The 17,019-nt window shown below is 39.4% G+C and overlaps 2 protein-coding genes across 2 annotated transcripts in view; one reads left to right on the top strand and one right to left on the bottom strand.

The window, feature by feature from the left end:
• Positions 1 to 8,324, bottom strand: part of LOC145469681 (uncharacterized) — a 75,706-nt gene extending 67,382 nt beyond the window's left edge. The window contains exon 1 of the mRNA XM_081453443.1: positions 8,236 to 8,324. The gene's annotated coding sequence lies outside the window, so the exon portion shown is untranslated. The remainder of the gene's footprint in view (positions 1 to 8,235) is intronic.
• Positions 1,719 to 16,339, top strand: LOC145469748 (prolyl 4-hydroxylase subunit alpha-1-like). Its single transcript, XM_081453541.1, has 12 exons — positions 1,719 to 3,745; positions 6,383 to 6,723; positions 7,064 to 7,115; positions 7,481 to 7,692; positions 8,272 to 8,442; positions 8,589 to 8,659; positions 9,498 to 9,597; positions 11,572 to 11,625; positions 11,724 to 11,789; positions 12,412 to 12,480; positions 13,099 to 13,195; positions 13,845 to 16,339. Exons 1-12 carry the CDS (start codon positions 3,406 to 3,408, stop codon positions 13,913 to 13,915), a joined length of 1,644 nt encoding a protein of 547 aa, XP_081309667.1. The 5' UTR covers positions 1,719 to 3,405; the 3' UTR covers positions 13,916 to 16,339.
• Positions 16,340 to 17,019: the final 680 nt, after the last annotated feature.

The raw sequence follows: 17,019 nt of genomic DNA, 5'->3' as shown, positions 1-17,019 counted from the left end.
AATAAATTGTTCTTGAAAACATTTAAAGCTATCGATGTGTTATACTGCTTGGAATTTAACCTCGTATTTACCTGACAATTCCTGGAGGTGTTTATTTTATCTTTCAGGCGTCACCGATCAACTTCGTCGCGGCTGTGACATTAGGGTGCTTACATCGTCATTTCACCGCGATACACGGTTGCAACTCTGCCTCTTCGCTGGAATGTTGTCCGGTTTCTACGCTTCTTCGCAGCTGCCAGTTTGAGTTTGTTTATCCGAAGAGTGATCCTTTAAAAATTAATTAAAAGAGCGCTGTTGAATCTCCATTTATAATTGGAGCTTTTGCACGCAACGAAATACACCGACACAAAAAGCTAATGAGCTCCGACTATGCGAGAATGTTGAAACCGTCCAGTGGTAGGTTAATTCGATCATTTTTGACGTTTTAATATGCGGCCCCTCCAGGTGTTTGTGGTATAAGTTTTTATCGAGTTGTTTAACTCAGGAGACAAAGGTCAGAAAGGTTGAGACTCATTCTGGCACGTCTTCAGTTCGTTTTCTTGAATTTGTTAAGTGTTCATTCAAATAGAATTGCAGAACAAAACAGTACATAACACCTTTTGAAATTCTTTCGAAGGAACATCGTTCGGTTGCATTTCAATTGTACGGCAGGTCAAAATTTTATTTTTAACTGAAATACTTTTAATGAATAAAACTAGAGTATAGATTACTAGTAAGTAACTTCAGTGTGAAAGTCAGTTCTGCGTTGGAAGCTGCTAAGAATCAAACTAAGATGTATTTAAAAGGCTAAAAAAGTTAAAAATTAATAGAAAACATTTGAACCCTGTAACTGCTTTATCGATCTACATCTTCCTTTGTCTTTTTACGGCAGGGTTTATCTTTTTAAATAAAAATACAATAAACCATTGTCATGGTAAAAACAATGGTGTTACGGTATCTAGCACCGTTGTGCTTGTTGAGGACACTACATAAACAAAAGAATATGGTAAACTGAATAGAATTCAGTACTTGTCAAGGAACTTATAAGTAATGGGAGAATGGCCAGTTGGCTTTTTACATCGTGGACTAGTTGAATTCCAAAGAAGAATCAATTTCAAGTTTAGAGCCTTAACACCACCAGCTCACTCCACCCGCGCAAGCTACTCATATCCAGATTTTCAAATATCCAAACTGAAAAATACTTATATACATTAATCATAGTTAATGGAGGGGACTGGTTGTGAAGCCCGGCAAACATCAAATGAGCAAACAAAGATCTCAAGAGTTATGTTGGAAGGTCCACGACCGTGCACAAACTTTTGCGCTCATACACTTTGCTTGAATTACGTAACCAAAACGTTTCTATTGGTTAGTTCCTCAGTACGGAGTAAACGACTACTGTGTTTTGTGCACGTTCAAGGCCAAAAAAGCGAACAAAAACATACAACTAAGAACTTTTTCGGGTTTCATATACCATTCCCCTCCATTAACTATGATCAGGAGCCCATTAATGGGTAATGGGTAATGGGCTCCTGCTATGATACAATTCGACTGGAGGTGTTTTCTATTTATCATGTACTCTGTGTTTTTAAAGAAAACAATAACTGAATTACAGCAAACAGAAACCACAAAGCAAACTGATTTAAACCCAATATAAAAGCTTGAATGGCGGGGAAAAACCGTCTTAACCCTCATAGCCTCTTACTAGTTCGTCACGCAATCTTGGAGAGGAGGTCTTAATTCAGATCGTCGTATTCGTATCGTCGTACTGTGCTATTAGTTTGGTGAAAAGGAAGTGATCGCGAGGATCACAGAGAAAAGATATATCAACGGGAGCAATTATTCACTTCAAGAAATGCGTTACACCAGTCACGCGCGACTCGGTCGCATGCCGGACGTGTCACAGAATCCTCGATTTCTATTCCGGCGCCGGTCAAAATGCATATAAGGTCCAAGTGTAATGGGAATTTAACAAACTTCTGTCGAGGTCGGTTTTTTTTCTTATCACGCAATCGTTGCTTCACAGCCCAGCAAGCAAAAAGATTGTGTGATAAATACCTGCGGGAAAACTCAAGTGACCACTGCTACAATCGTTTGTTCGATTCTGCAATAGGCACGATTTAGACTGTACAACAAAATACTAGTAAAATGCGCACTAAAATAGGAGAAGAGCTTCAGATTTTCCTTACCTGCTTTTTTTGCCTTTCTTTAGACTCAAGTCTATTAAAAAATAACAACGAAGATTGTTGTACATCTTGACAGCCGGTTAGTCTCGTCAAAAGAAGGTGATTTACAAAGGTCTTTGTAAGTGAAGCACCTTAATTTCGCTTTCTCATTCTTAGACTACTCTTTGTCACCCGGCGGGGAGGGGACTCCCATATGGAGTGGACGGGGATGCTCGTCGGAAATTTTGAATTTAACCTCTAAAAGAGACCAATCTGGGCGTGGCCGAAGCTTATGCAGACCCCTAAAAGAGACCAGTTTATAAAACAGACAAATAAAAGGTACAGTGGCTTTAAATGATGGCGAATTTGTTTATATCAATTGAGTAACTATAAAGAATCAAAATTCTTTCTGTTTTGTTACTTCTTCACGTGCAACCCTTAACGAGACCTTGACGGCTAAAAATAGTGACATTTTGACCAGAACACCCTGAGCGAGACCAAAATCCGAAATTTACACCCCTAAGCGAGACGACGAGCATCCCCGTCCATTCCATATGGGAGTCCCCCCCCCCCCCCCGGGCTTTGTCACCAGTCGGCTCAGTGAAATGCTACGAGAAGCTACATACATCGCAAATGATGTCGATGTAAGCCTTGCTGTACTATCCCCAGGCCCCTCAGTTCGAAAAGGCGCAACCACTGATTTATACATCACGCAACTCGCGGTACCACACAACCTCAAATGTATTTCATTTCGCATTCATTCAACAAATTTTGCACTATGAAAGGCATGGCTTTGTGATCCAACGGCCAGGAAAAACTAAACCCTCCGTCAAAAGACGAGGCATGAATACTAGCACGACTCCATTGCATAACTAATTAACTTGTCACACCTCACTCAAAGACTCTTTAATAATTTACAAAGCGCCGTTGAAATAACAACGGGTACCTTGACTTTGAAGAATGCGTTACCATCCAGTCTTTGAAATTGACTTGTTTTGACACAGATTTGTATGTAAAACTCTGCATTTGAAGTACTGGTTTAAATTTATTTACGTTCAGGAAGTTACGGGACATTACGGATTCTCCTATCAAGGAATTAGCTTTAGGCAGATCAAAGAATTCCTCAACACTTTATTTCTTGGAGCATGCGTGATTTCGCTGTCGGGAGATAAACAAATGGCTATTCACGACCGCGACCAGGCCTGAAATGAATTGAAGTTATCTCTGCGTAAAGTTATTTAAACGCGGCATAATCTACGTTATGGCGGCGAGACTTATGCTTTTGACTGCGCTCGCTTATTTTCTATCGACAACTAGATTTGTGGACTCGGAGATCTTTACCGCGCTGTCCCATGTGGAACGGTTAATAAATATCGAAATGGAACTCTCCGACGCGCTCGAAGATTACCTCTTTGAACAAGAATCGCGGCTGAAGAAATTACGATCCTTTAACGAGGACGTGAAGAGGGCAATGGGCAGAGCGATATCTAACAGGGATGAATATATTGGACACCCAGTGAACACTTATTTAATGATCAAGCGACTCGTGAAAGAATGGACGCAACACGTGAAATCGATTGAACAGGAAGGCGACGCAGAAGGTAAATTTGTCAGATTGTCAGTAAGTATAAAACCACGTCGAGGTAGAAAACGACTTTATTAATAGGTCACCTTGAAAGGGCGAGAAAGGTAATTCAAAGGAATCAATGCTACCAACAAGAATCGATTCAACGAATGGGACTGAAAAAATGAAAAACACTGAACTGTCGGACGGATAAATTAAACTCTATCGATGCGGAAAATGTTAGATATTTTGTTGTGTGAAAGGGCTATTTGCATGTACAAGTATAACAGCGTCCCTAAAAAGTGACCAAAATGCAGAGGAAAGGAAGACATCTTTTTGAATAGAAAAGGAAAGGTCTTGCGTGAATGTTGTTCAAAAACGCTTGTGATTGATAGATGAGGTTAATGTGACTGATGTTTCATTATTTCCGGTGAGAAGTACCAAGCGTTATATTTCGTTGACATTGCAAAACGCTAGATTAAAATCGTTATTATCTTATATATGTGATCAGTATATTTACAAATTGCTACAGCTTTCTTTTCCTTTTAGCCTGCGTACTTAGCTTTCCATATTATGTTTAAATTTAAAACGAATTTATATAACTACTCCAAATGCATCGATGCGATTCAATAACCTTTCCGATTCTTTCAAAAGGTTTTTAACAACAAGGTGAGTGTTTTAATCGAAGAGCTAAGAAAAACAAACACATTATTTGTCTTAGCCTTTATTAAATCTGGGCGAGAGAAGTTTTATTTAATCTGCATGCTTCATTTAACGTTGACTTTTCAGACGCAAAGCTTACGGTAAATTGAATGTTACAAATTTGGCACATTTCTAAATTATTTCCGTCCATCAACTGCTAAATGTAATAAATTGGGGAACCTATTATCGACGTATAGTAATAATTAAATATTGCTCCAATTTCCGAGGTCTCTAATGAGAAGTCCTTGATCAAAATTATTTTTTTGACAAACGCTAAAAGGTCCGACCGACATCTATACGTTATGTCACAAATTACAATTACTGCTATAAATAATAAGAAACATTAAATAAAATAAAAACCAGCAATATTTATATTTGCTATTTAGGTGCTAAAAATTGTTTATAAATCGATCGTAAGAGAACGCTTTCTTTACCGAAACGAAATTTCGCTGCAGAACTTTTTACAATCAGAGATCTAAGATCATCGGTAGTTGAAAGATGCGTTAGGTTAACTTTGACATAACGATAAAACCAAACCATACGAGATTATAACAATCTTTGGGTTATTTAACAGCTAAAATAGCTATTTTCATAAACACTGTAACCTTATTTTATAGAAAAGTGAATGATTTACTCCAGATTACGATCCCATTTTTAGATTCCTCATGTTCACATCGCGTGAGTCCAAGCGTTTTCTCTCGTTTGGCAAACCGCAATTTCCATGTGCTCTCGTTTTCTGCAAATTTGACCTGAGCAAACTTTCACGGGGTTCGGCTCGACTGTAGTTTTGTTTTTGTTTGATGGCAAGATCAGTGATGCGAATTCTCGTGCATTCCAGGTCGTTTGATCTCGCGTTGTAATGATAGACATTTGGAGTGCAACTCCCATGTTACGACACAGATCAACTAAGCATATGGTTCAATACAGTAAAACCCTCATGTGAGCTAAAACTCTGACAAAATAGGTAGTTGTGTTTTGGCGTAGTTATTGGCAATTTAGGCTAAGTTGATTGTTATTAGGTCCTTATTTCTATGAAGGATGTATAGTTGTTGATGACCAGAAAAATAAATAATCTTGGGTTTGATCCTTTAATATACAGTATTTGCTGACAATTGTATTTATGTACGTGTATCTTCTTGCGATATATATTTGCAATTTCAAGAACACACTCCTTGATTAAAATGTTTATCATAATTTAACTGTAACCCACATATAAGAACCTGCTCGATCTTGGTTGGCTAAACATGTTCTTATATTTTTGGGTTTTAAAATGGCAAATTTCTGCCAGCAGGTAGACTGCAAAACAGTCGTTTTCGGACGTTTTCGGAAGGCGCGAAGTGCCGTAAGCGCGCGATCCTTGCGTGTGAAGCGCGCGAGCGTCACCCGCCCGTAGGGTTCTCTCACCATTCTCCCTCGCCGTTTTTACACTCGCTCCAGACCTTTCGTTCGAATATTGACCGTCGCCCGCATTCGCAAAAAATACGACTGTTTTGCAGTCTAGGCAGGAGGTTCTTAAACCACTAAGGTTCTTACACGCGGGTTTTTACTGTGTTGATCAGGGTTGATCATTATTCTTGTGCGCCAAAACGGCACGGAGATGTCTTGCAAACGCAGCAAGTTCTTTCTTGAAGGTTTGTCATCATAAATGTAATTATTATATGGCTAGCTCCGTGAGCGGGCAAGATGAATCAAATCCTGCGCTGTGATTGGCTACCCGAGCGGGCAAGATGGAGCTATCTTGCCCACTCGGGACTACCCGCCGTCTCCCGCAAGATAAATTTCCCCGAAAACCATATAATAAATCCTTTATTGACCAAGCTTGTTCGGCCAAGGTGGCTGGATATTGGCCTCGTTCTTTTTTTGCGTGTTTATGGACCTCGACTCCGTCTCGGTCCATAAACACGCAAAAAAAGAACTTGGCCAATATCCAGCCATCTTGATCTCACACTTGGTCAATAACCCATATTTACAGGTCTGCTTATTGACAAGCTTGAGAACTATCGTCAGTTCTTCCCTGGACAGGATGATTTAGAAGGGGCAATGGCCGCCATCAAGAGACTTCAGGAAGTCTACAACCTGAAACCGTTCGACTTCACTAGCGGTAAATACAGTATTCGTACAGCCTCAGGATCTTTGCTGACTGCTACGGACGCGTTCAATTTTGGTCGCGGAGCGTTTGTGTCCGAGGACATGGAAAACACTCGGCAGTGGATGGCCGAGTCACTGAGGTTGTTAGACATGGAGTCTAGTAGCCAGAAAGAGATCCCGAATCGATTTTCTGTGCTGGATCACTTAGCTTGGTCTTCCTATCAGGTAACTATGGCAACTGAAGATTGTTTGAAAAGAGGTCAAAGTTATAGGCCAATTCAACAATCCTACCTTTAATCCTGCCATGCATTCTCCGCGCCGAGGGAGGATGCATTCTGGAGGAAAGGGGGTAATACCTTGTTTCACATACATGGCTCTTTAAACTCGAACAACTGCCGACTTTTCGTACATCGTTATTTTCTGGTAAAAAATTTCATACTGAGTAAACATTCCTAGATGTGGGGAGCTTACAATACCACATACTTTTTAACGAGGAAGGAATTTCTATGTCAAAGACATGAGAATGGCCTCAGTTTACAGAAACATTTTCCTTTCTTTCACACAGCTCGGCGATGTAAGAAGTGCTATAAATTACACTATTGAAGCCCTTAAAGTCGGTAAGCATATCACATTATTGCTTTTTCTCTCAATATTTGGTTAGTTTCCTTGTTCAAGGCTTATACTTTTCAAATCTTGTCGTAGACCTATTCCACTTGTCGACTCTCGACTAAGGAGGCTGCGTTCGAGTGATAATTCAAATTGATAAGTTCAATTTTTCGTTGCTCTCGTGGACTGCTGTCGGTGTACTACCGATCTGGTTATCACTTAAAAAACGTGTCTTTTCTTAGCTGGCAGTTAAGATTTCAATTCTCAGATATCGGCGAACACACCAACCAAACTTCCAATTAGCCTTTGGTTTAACCTTCTTCACGCCCCCTTTTTTTGTTTTTTTGTTTTGTTTTGTTTTGTTTTTTCATTTCAGTGCCAGATCATGAACGATCCAAGGTGAACCTTGGCAACTTCAGGGAGTTACTAATGGAAGCTGGAGAAGAGAAATCAAAGAAACCAGAAAATAAGGAACGTGAATTCCCGTATCTGGCGAGCAAACTTCCTCAGTCGACGCTGAAGAACTTCGACTGGTTCGAGGAGAGACGCATTTTTAAGAAACTCTGTCGAGGAGATCCTATGCCACACGTAAGCCATTAAACCGAAACACTTCAGAAACACAGTAAGAGTAATATTCACTGTTAACTTGCAGTTAGATAGGTCGTTTGTAATGAAAACGAGGCGCGGTGTCCTGGTGGGTAGATCGTGTGTTTCAGTCCTTGCATTGCATATGACCGGTGCGCGTGAAATTTGAATTGTCCAGGAAGAACTGTGCTGTCCTTTCGCCAATTGTATGTTAACAGGAGAGGTATATCGTATTGAACTAGGGCAGCGTTTGTCACTGGAGACGGCACTGAATATTCCCGAAAAGGGATTTATAAGATTTTTAAAACATTACGTATCAGATTATAAAAAGTAAAAAATATAAAACATATTGTGTCCCCAAGCTTCTACCCCGTCCAAAGTCACTCCTGTTTTCAGAGTGGACTCCTGTTACTCCGGCTTAGAGTTTGGCTACTTTCCAGTGGGAGATCGAGACCTAAATATCTAAAAGGGGCTCCACCATATAAATATATATTTAGGGTTAGGGTTGGGATGGTTATGGATGGCTGTAGACTTGTGCTAACCTACCTTACTGGCCTACGTTTTGTTTGGTCTTCGCATCAGGCGCCTCAAAGCCCAGAGAGACTCAGGTGTTACTACAAGACAGGCCATCCTCTCTGTACCATTAAACGGTGTCCCATTGAGGTGGTCTTTACAAACCCGGACATCATGATCCTGCGCAATATAATGAGTGATGCTGAAATCGACAAAGTTATAAAGATATCAAAACCTTTGGTAAGGACGCTCTTTTACTTAACATTTAATTTCCTTTAGAGTTCCTCTGCGGAACTTGTTGGAGACAGACAAAAGTGCAGTTACAACATGGTCTTTTGAGGAAAGAAACTTTACTCCCTGATATAATTATGTTACTATTTTTTTAGCTCAGTAGAGCAACTGTTCATAACCCAATAACGGGACAGCTGGAGTTTGCACACTACAGGATAAGCAAAAAGTACGTAAGTTAAAAAATATATATCAGTTAAATCAGTAACTAAAAGTTTTCTTTTAAAAAATCATTTTTTTATAAGTAAAAGAAAAGCGAGCAGTTATAATTAAAGTGGTGATACTTAAAAAAAAAAAAATGACTGAACGACGTGAATTACAGAGCCGGGAGAGACGTACAAATGTTTGTCCATTTTATAATTTTTTTGATTTGACGCTGTGATTAACTTCCTTCATAACTAAAGGTCCGTCCACACTACTCCAAAGAAATTTCAAAACGCGGCTTTATTTCTACCGTTAAGCCTACCGTCCACACTGATCCGTAAGAATTTGAAAACGTTGGCCCTGCGCTTTAGTGTGGACAGAAAGCATTTTGAAAACGTAGCTTTTCGAAAACGATGGCATCACGATAGTCATGTGATTTCCTTGCCCGAGTTTTGCTCACCGGTGATTGCTGCGTTTTCAAATTTCTCCCGCGTAGTGTGGACGGAAATCGAGCCTAAAAATTGACGGAAATGAGAGCGATTTTTAGTTGTTATCTCTTCGAGTGCACCCTTAAAGATACTTTGACAGCTAGAAATAGTAGCGTTTTGTGCTGAACACCCTGAGTGGGACCAGAATCCTTGACTTACACTATGCGAGACGACGAGCATCCCCGACCTTGTCATATGGAAGTCCCAACACTCCCCCCCCCCGCCCCTCCATTAGCCAAACTCTCATCTATGACTGCACATAGAAGTGAAAGCTACTTTTGGTATCATAAGATCTAAACTAAGAAGTTAAACACTGAAGTTTATTTATTTATTTATTTATCCATTCATTCATTTATTTAATTTTGTTTTTCAAAGTTGCTGGTTAAACGGTGGCCATGATGAGCTCATCGATCGTGTGAACGCACGAATGTCAGCATTGACGGGATTAAATTTGAAAACCGCAGAGGATTTCCAGGTGTTTGTTTTGTTTCTTTCTAACTTTCCACTTATTTTCCATTTCTTGTCCTCTTCTTTGTGATGAATCGCATAGCTGAGAGAATTCTTGCACCCTCATTGGCTATCGATGCGATGTTTAGTGGGAACTGAAGTTTTGCACGTATCGCACACTTCTCAAAAGTGTTTGTTTGGCATTGCCGGCAAAATATTTAAAAAGAAAAACTCGAGTTTATGCATTGAATGTAAGCGTCGACGTTAGAAAAGCCAAAAGAAAGGAGTTTTGGAAAGGCGTGGGTTGAACTCAATTTCAACTTTCCTCAGTAATTGAAGAAGAGAAGGAGTTGTTTTCGCTATATAGCAAGTGCAGGAAACTGCTTGACTAAAGTCTAAAGAGAACTAGAACTAAAATGCCTGAAACGACCGCAGAAATTAGTCTTTATTATTGGCTTATGTTTTCAAAGAAATGAGGTGTAAAAGCAGCGGTAAAACTTTCTTTTTCACTGCATCAGTGAAACAAGAAAGAAATTAAAATGTCCATTTCGCGTGAACAAACTCCATCGTCAATAAATGGTAGATATAAATATAAACATTGCTCAAAAGCAAACATGCACATACGCTTGAATTTCATGTAAAAGAATAGCTTCCTGTTTTTTGAAGTTTATACTGTCGATAGTTTTGTGTCATTTTATCTTTCATTTGATGTACATTTAGCTTACATATAGCCAAGTGTATCACACAATAAACTGCTATTGATTGATTGATTGACTGAATGATGGATAGTTTGATCGCAATGCGGTAGTTGTCTTTCATTGAAATCCTATAAGACAACTTCTTTCAATTTGTTTGCACTGCAGCAAAATTTATATATGCTCCAAACTTTCAGGAAAAAATAACTTGTTACATTCTTTAACTTAAACTGTCGATCACTTGACTTGTACATGCAGTTACTGTTTCTAACATTTGCAATGCAAAGCAAAGCAACCGCTCTAAGCAGTTCGTGGAAATCAACAGACGTTGGCACAGCGAAGTGATCATCATTTGCTTAGCGAAACAAACAACAAATGAGATTTGAAAACCGGCCTTGCTCTTAAACGTAAAGAATTATTTGTGACGCTCAAAGCCTCGAACTTTTGAGTATCGTATTTTTAATGTTACGTACATTCAAGTTTAAGGTACTTACTTGATTTCGTCTTCTTCAAACCTTTACCCGCGGCATCGTTGAATGCTTTCAGCTCGGATGCGAGCTCGAATTTGCCGCGATCGAAGAGCGAAAAAGGAAGTAGTTATGATTTTTTTCTTCATCTAATGGATTGAGCCTGCAATAGAAGTTGTATAAACCAAGGACGGTCTGGCAACTACCAGCATTACGCCGTTTAAATAATACAAAGCATGTTAGAACAATTAGAAAACGTAGCTTCGCCGACCACGAGGTTCAAATGATGTTTTCTCATTCAGCTTTATTGCTATTCGCTGACGCCTCCTGACAATCATGACAGTTGCTTTGTAATGGCTTTTCTTGAGCGGACGTTGCAATTGAAACATTCACCCGTTTATGTCTGATTTGTTTTATGAAAAGGCTATGAGGTTCGAGGAAAATACGAGTTAAATTGTATTGAAAGGCTAATATTGTTTTCTTTTTTTGCGTGAAATTTAACGAGAAATTCCCTTGCCAGGAAAGGAATTTTCTTGTAGAATACACTGTGTGGTTCGTTGTTGTTTTTCTTTGTCTATAAAAGAACTACCAAAAATGACTGTTTAAAGCCTCCAAAGATACTAATCTTAGACCTTGGTAGATTTCTAGGAAGTTTTCCGTTGTTACGTTTGCAGCATTTTTCATTCGTGTTTAGTGCAAACGCTGTGAGACATATTGCTGGAAAAAGCCTCGGGGGTGTTACTGGCAGTTTTCAATACCAATATCTGTAAATTGTTATGAGGTCTTTCACTCAGTCCAATTTAATTATAATTTAATTTATTTTGATCTACTCTTTGCCAGGTTCAAAATTATGGATTGGCAGGACACTATGATCCCCATTTCGACTTTTCAAGGGTATGTTGCTTATCTGGTAAACCTCCACTGATTGCGTTGGTAGAAATATACCTGTACTCTCATCTTTCTTAAACACTCTTACTGCGTTCTCTCTTTAGGATCTTGAGAATTCGACACTGGGTCGACTTGGCACCGGAAACAGGATAGCTACAGTTCTTCTCTACGTATGTGATCCCCTATGCTTTGTGTCACTTAATTTAAACCTCGTTGCCAGGGTCTTCCATTTCCCGCTCTAAAGGATGAGAGACCCCAGGAACGAGGGTGAGAAGATGTGAGAACCTAGGAGCGAGGTTGACTTAATTTCAGACATTGAAACTCGTTCACTATCGCAAGAGAACCTGAATTTGTTTGCCCACACGCCTTTTCCTCACGATTCCCCCATTTGATACGTCTGCGTTCGCACGCTAGCTTCCTGTTTGATTGCCCTCACGACATTTCAACTGTTCAGACAGCAAGGCAGTGTACGTCCCTAAGACAAAATTCTAATTGCTTTTCAGTCAGCAGAAACTTGTCAGCCGAGGATTTATTGCAAATTCGCGAATGTGGTTCGATCTCTCCCCGTTAACGTAATTTAGTTAGCAAATTTTGGATTTTCAGACAAGTTTTGGTGACAACTGAAACTAGCCTTTACCTTAAAAGCTTGAGATTGCTAAAAACAAAACCCCGACTTTTCATGACCTGCAGAACACTAAGCTCACTGAATTAAGTTTTTACTTGAAATAGTAACCTTAAGTAAATGCACCGAAAGTTTTCTTTACCGAATTTTACGTTTACTTACATTAACAGATGACCGATGTGGAGGCCGGTGGAGCTACCGTGTTCCCGTATGTGGGTGCCAGGGTAATGCCCAAAAAGGTAAGAAACACATTCACAGGTGATATGCTAAATTTGGCGCTCAAATAAAAACCATGTATTATACTTGAATGTGACACTTCATTTGGTGCCTCACCGCAAAGCAAGATCGATACGAAGGTTCCCCTTTCTGTTGATCTTGAATTTTCTAACTTTCTCTTTGGAGAATTTGCTTCTAGGCCGAGAACATTATTCTCATGAGGCAGTCTAAATTTGGTAATTTGTTATCAAACAGGATTTAGCATATTTTATCTCAAGGGAAGTAAGAGTTGTAGGAAATATATAGGGTGGGACATTTAACGTAATAAGCCCCAAGGTTCTACTCAATTCAATCAAACACCGCCCTCAATATTGGCACGTCTAAACTAATCGTTGTAACGAGCGAGTACAAGTTCAGGAACTGAGCCCTCTGTCTCCGAACCGAAGTTGCTAAGCAACATGACGTACACAGATTACGTCATGCTGGCGTCACGATTTTGCAACAACCGGGAGTGGTCGCGCTGGTTTGAAAGTGTGAAACGAATCGTAACCCTCTGAAGGCCTCCACAAAGATTTGAATAAAGCGCCATCGGTCTGTCCCCCTCCCTTCCCCTGCTAAAGCACGTCTTATTCTCTTGTTAGGGCGATGCTGTGTTCTGGCACAATCTACTGCGATCAGGCGATGGTGATTTCAGAACACGTCACGCTGGATGTCCTGTTCTAAAGGGCTGGAAATGGGGTAAGTTCCTAAACGCATTTGATGCTCTTTATCCCGAGTTCGACTTTAAAATTCTCAGCACTGTTTTCCGTATTCTCGTTTGGTAGAAGTTGGTTTAGGTCAAATGCATTCGCCCCCATTCAATGGTCTTTCATCCCTACGAGATGCTAGCCCTCTATACTCTTCACGCAATATTTTTCTCCAAACGTTCGTGACAAACCAAAAGCGCAAAAAAAAAAAAAAATCAAAGGTCTTAATAAGAGGCTCATTTTAACGGAGGCAATGAGGAGAACATGTCAACTCATCACTACTGAGCTAAGATGTTATTGGACTGACAGTACAGAGAATAATTTGTGACAAAATTTACGAACAGAACCAATTCACTGCAGTGAGCTATTTGTACTTGTAGACATTGGACCACTTGTTTTAAGATCGATGATATATCTGCAAAATAAGGCAGCACAGTTAGATTTATGGTTACTAGTCGAGCAGTCTTAGTATACCAATTAACATCTTGACTGAATTTTTCCTTTCCATAAATATTTTGGTATCGTTGTTCACGAAGCAGCTTTACAGAGCTTTATCGATGGCCACCCCAAAGCTGCAGCAGTCACATGCACGTATTGCAGACCTTTTTTGTTTCTGATGCGACGTTAACATTCTTTTCCAGTTTCCAACAAGTGGATTCATGAGTACGGAAACGAATTTAGGAGACCATGTTCACTGTCACCGGAAGTGTGAACTTTGAGGCATCTCTGAAAGGATCATTGGCTAGTATTGGATTAACAGGATAGGAGAATTCGCTTTAAACTCTCAGAAATTTTTATTTTTTTGTAATTAATTTCTGCTGGTCAGGTTTAAAGAAAGAAAATCTTAGCGCAGACATTGCTTCACGGAGCATAGAAAGTAAATGCCGGCCTTTACACTGTAGAACGGTTCATCCAACTTCCAAAAAGTGTTGCACAAAAAAAGAAAAATAGGAAGTCTAGAGTGCCACTGATCATATATCTGCATATAACTAAGGTGAAGAATGCGTAGTGGGAACCGCTACATCTAGCTAATCGCTAATATTAAACATAATCTGTAACTAAAAGAGTAATAAGCTCACAAGTTATTGTGACGTTATAATTCCATTTAGTATAAAATGCTATGTTTCTTGTCAATCGGTATGCAGTCTAAAGCTCTCAGATTGCCAGGGACTGGGTAAGATTTGTCATGGAAAGAGCGAAATAAACGGAAGAAGGATATCAGTAAAGACGATATGGAAAATTTTTCTGAATACATGTATTACGTGGTCCTTCTTTAGTTTTCCACAATTCGCTACTAACGAATGCACTCAATGCACGCAATTTTTAATATGTGTTGCTGCGGTCTCGCTCAAGAACGGTCTGGATACGCGGTACTATAATCCATCAAATATTTTCCCTCGCACGTCTAAACATGTCACGTGAGTAAATTTGCTTCAGCTAAAACTGAGGAAAATCCGAGGGATAATAAACATAGCCTCCATCTGGCGCGTTTTCGCGCGTTCTGATTGGCTACTTGGGATAGTGTGTACTATCCACCTCCCATCTCGCGACAGTCGTAAGCAAAATAGTTTCTCGATTTCCTACTGCAAAAGGGGAAGAAATTTTAGCAATCTATAAAGCAGCCGTCCCTGCTAATACAAAGAAAACTACAAAAGTCGGTTTGGCAGCATTTACAAGTACGGTTTCATTACTTTTGCAACTGACAACTTTAATAACGCTGCTTAAGGGTTATTGTTTAGAGGTTAGCGAAATTTAATCAATGAAATTTATAGGAATGTTTCAACCAAAGTTACAGTAGAAAGTATATATAAAGTATATAGAAAGTTCAACATTTGTTTTCGACGTATGGTGTTGCTAGAAATGATTTTTTTGAGAAGATATTTAATACAGTCTTACAGACGTTTGCAATACGATGTAAATAATATTGGTACTAGGTTTTTGTCCACTTGTTACTTGAACTTCTGGTGGATTCCGTCTTAAAACGATAAGGTTATAACTCTGTAGCGTCGGCACATTAAAATAAATACTTTGTTCAATGCAAGGACTGTTAATCTAGCAAAAACATAAAAGATAAGTCATCTATTGACCTATGCGACAGCCTTCTCCGACATGCCATTTCAATATCAGCTTTATTACAAAACGAAGAAAGCTGCGATGCTACAACCTTGTAAAACGTCAAGTTCTCCGAGGGTCTTATGTCTGATAAAACTAAATCTTCAGAAGGAAAGGTAAGTTTTAATTTTGGAATGTGTCACGTCACATGAAAACCGGCAATACATTTACTTGTGATAAGATTCCCAGCCTGGCGTGATCCATGAAGAATATGCAGAAATCAATTATTTCTCAAGAAATTTTAACATAAAATTTACTAACAAATTACGTTTTGGAAATCTTAAATTAAACCTTGAAATGAAGCACCTGTTTGAAAGCATTTTTCTGGATGTTGTTACAACTGACACTTTTGAGTTTTATATGCAAACGAAAAAATAGGAGCTTCTACATACCTTTCTAAACTATTTCTACAAATCTAGCCACGACAATAAGAAAAATTAAACTTCTGACCTCACACTTCCTTCTGATACGATGAACTGGATATTTTAATTTATTTTCATTCAGTACTCAAGGCCAGAGTAACAGTAGGATTTTAGGGAAAGTTTACAACGTTAGACAGCCTTGACGTCGGGCAATGTCATATGATGTCAGTGGTGATTTTTTTTTCTTGCGTTTTTTGCACAACGTGAACAGCGGCGCTAAAAACAATCGCACGTGACTAAGAGGTCGGCCCTTGATTGATCAATTCAATCTCTCGCTTGGTGTTGCAGTGACTCTCTCATCAGTGTTACATCTTGAACAGTGTCGATTTTTTAAGTTTAAAGTATGTCATCTATGACTACATCTGAAATACACAGGCATCGGAAAATGCAATTTAGAAGCTGATTGTCGGCCCGACTTGATTGATCAATTCAATCTCTCGCTTGATATTGCAGTGACTCTATCTCTCATCAGTGTTACATCTTGAACAGTGTCGATTTTTAAGTTAAGTTTAAACCATGTCATCTATGACTACATATACATCTGAAATACACAGGGATCGAAAAAAGCAATTTCAATCACATGTCCAAGCTGATTGTCGGTCCCTTGATTGATCAATTCAATCTCCCGCTTGGTATTGCAGCGACTCTCTCATCAGTGTTACATCTTGAACAGTGTCGATTTTTAAGTTAAGTTTAAACCATGTCATCTCTGACTACATATACATCTGAAATACACAGGCATCGGAAAAAGCAATTTCAATCACATGTCCAAGCTGATTGTCGGTCCCTTGATTGATCAATTCAATCTCCCGCTTGGTATTGCAGCGACTCTCTCATCAGTGTTACATCTTGAATAGTGTCGATTTTTAAGTTTAAAGCTTGTCATCTCTGACTACATCTGGAATACACAGGCATCGAAAATAGCAATTTCAATCTCATGTTGAGCCAGAAGCTGATTGCACCTCAGGAAGCATTCGACTTGATGGAAACAACGTCCGCATGTATTTAGGTGCGGAGAATATGGGGGTTGAAAAAGGAGACGAATTCCATACTCGTTTAGCATAGTGGTTAACAAGGGCTCGACAAAGTGTCCGTGATGAAATCCGCAGGTTCCATCAACACTGTATCTCCCCTTTCCAGAACCTGTGTTCCATCTCCTCTTACCAGTACAGTGGCCTCTTCGAAAAACAGAAGCAATTCATTACCATTCCAGGGACCATCCAGGATATTCACGTGATCCACACCTCGAATAGAATGTCGTAAGTTCACTGTAAAATTTGCA

Source organism: Orbicella franksi, chromosome 15 (assembly GCF_964199315.1).
Source record: "Orbicella franksi chromosome 15, jaOrbFran1.1, whole genome shotgun sequence".
NCBI lineage: Eukaryota > Metazoa > Cnidaria > Anthozoa > Scleractinia > Merulinidae > Orbicella > Orbicella franksi.
Note: the sequence above shows the minus strand (reverse complement) of the source record. Positions and strands in the feature narration are given on the sequence as shown.

What these genes read in the sequence shown, in the direction of transcription:
- LOC145469748 (XM_081453541.1), top strand. Translation starts at nt 3,406, where the DNA reads ATGGCGGCGAGACTTATGCTTTTGACTGCGCTCGCTTATTTTCTATCG. An exon ending in TAGCTTGGTCTTCCTATCAG is followed by an intron (nt 6,724 to 7,063) that starts GTAACTATGGCA and finishes TCTTTCACACAG; the next exon opens with CTCGGCGATGTAAGAAGTGC. An exon ending in CACTACAGGATAAGCAAAAA is followed by an intron (nt 8,660 to 9,497) that starts GTACGTAAGTTA and finishes TGTTTTTCAAAG; the next exon opens with TTGCTGGTTAAACGGTGGCC.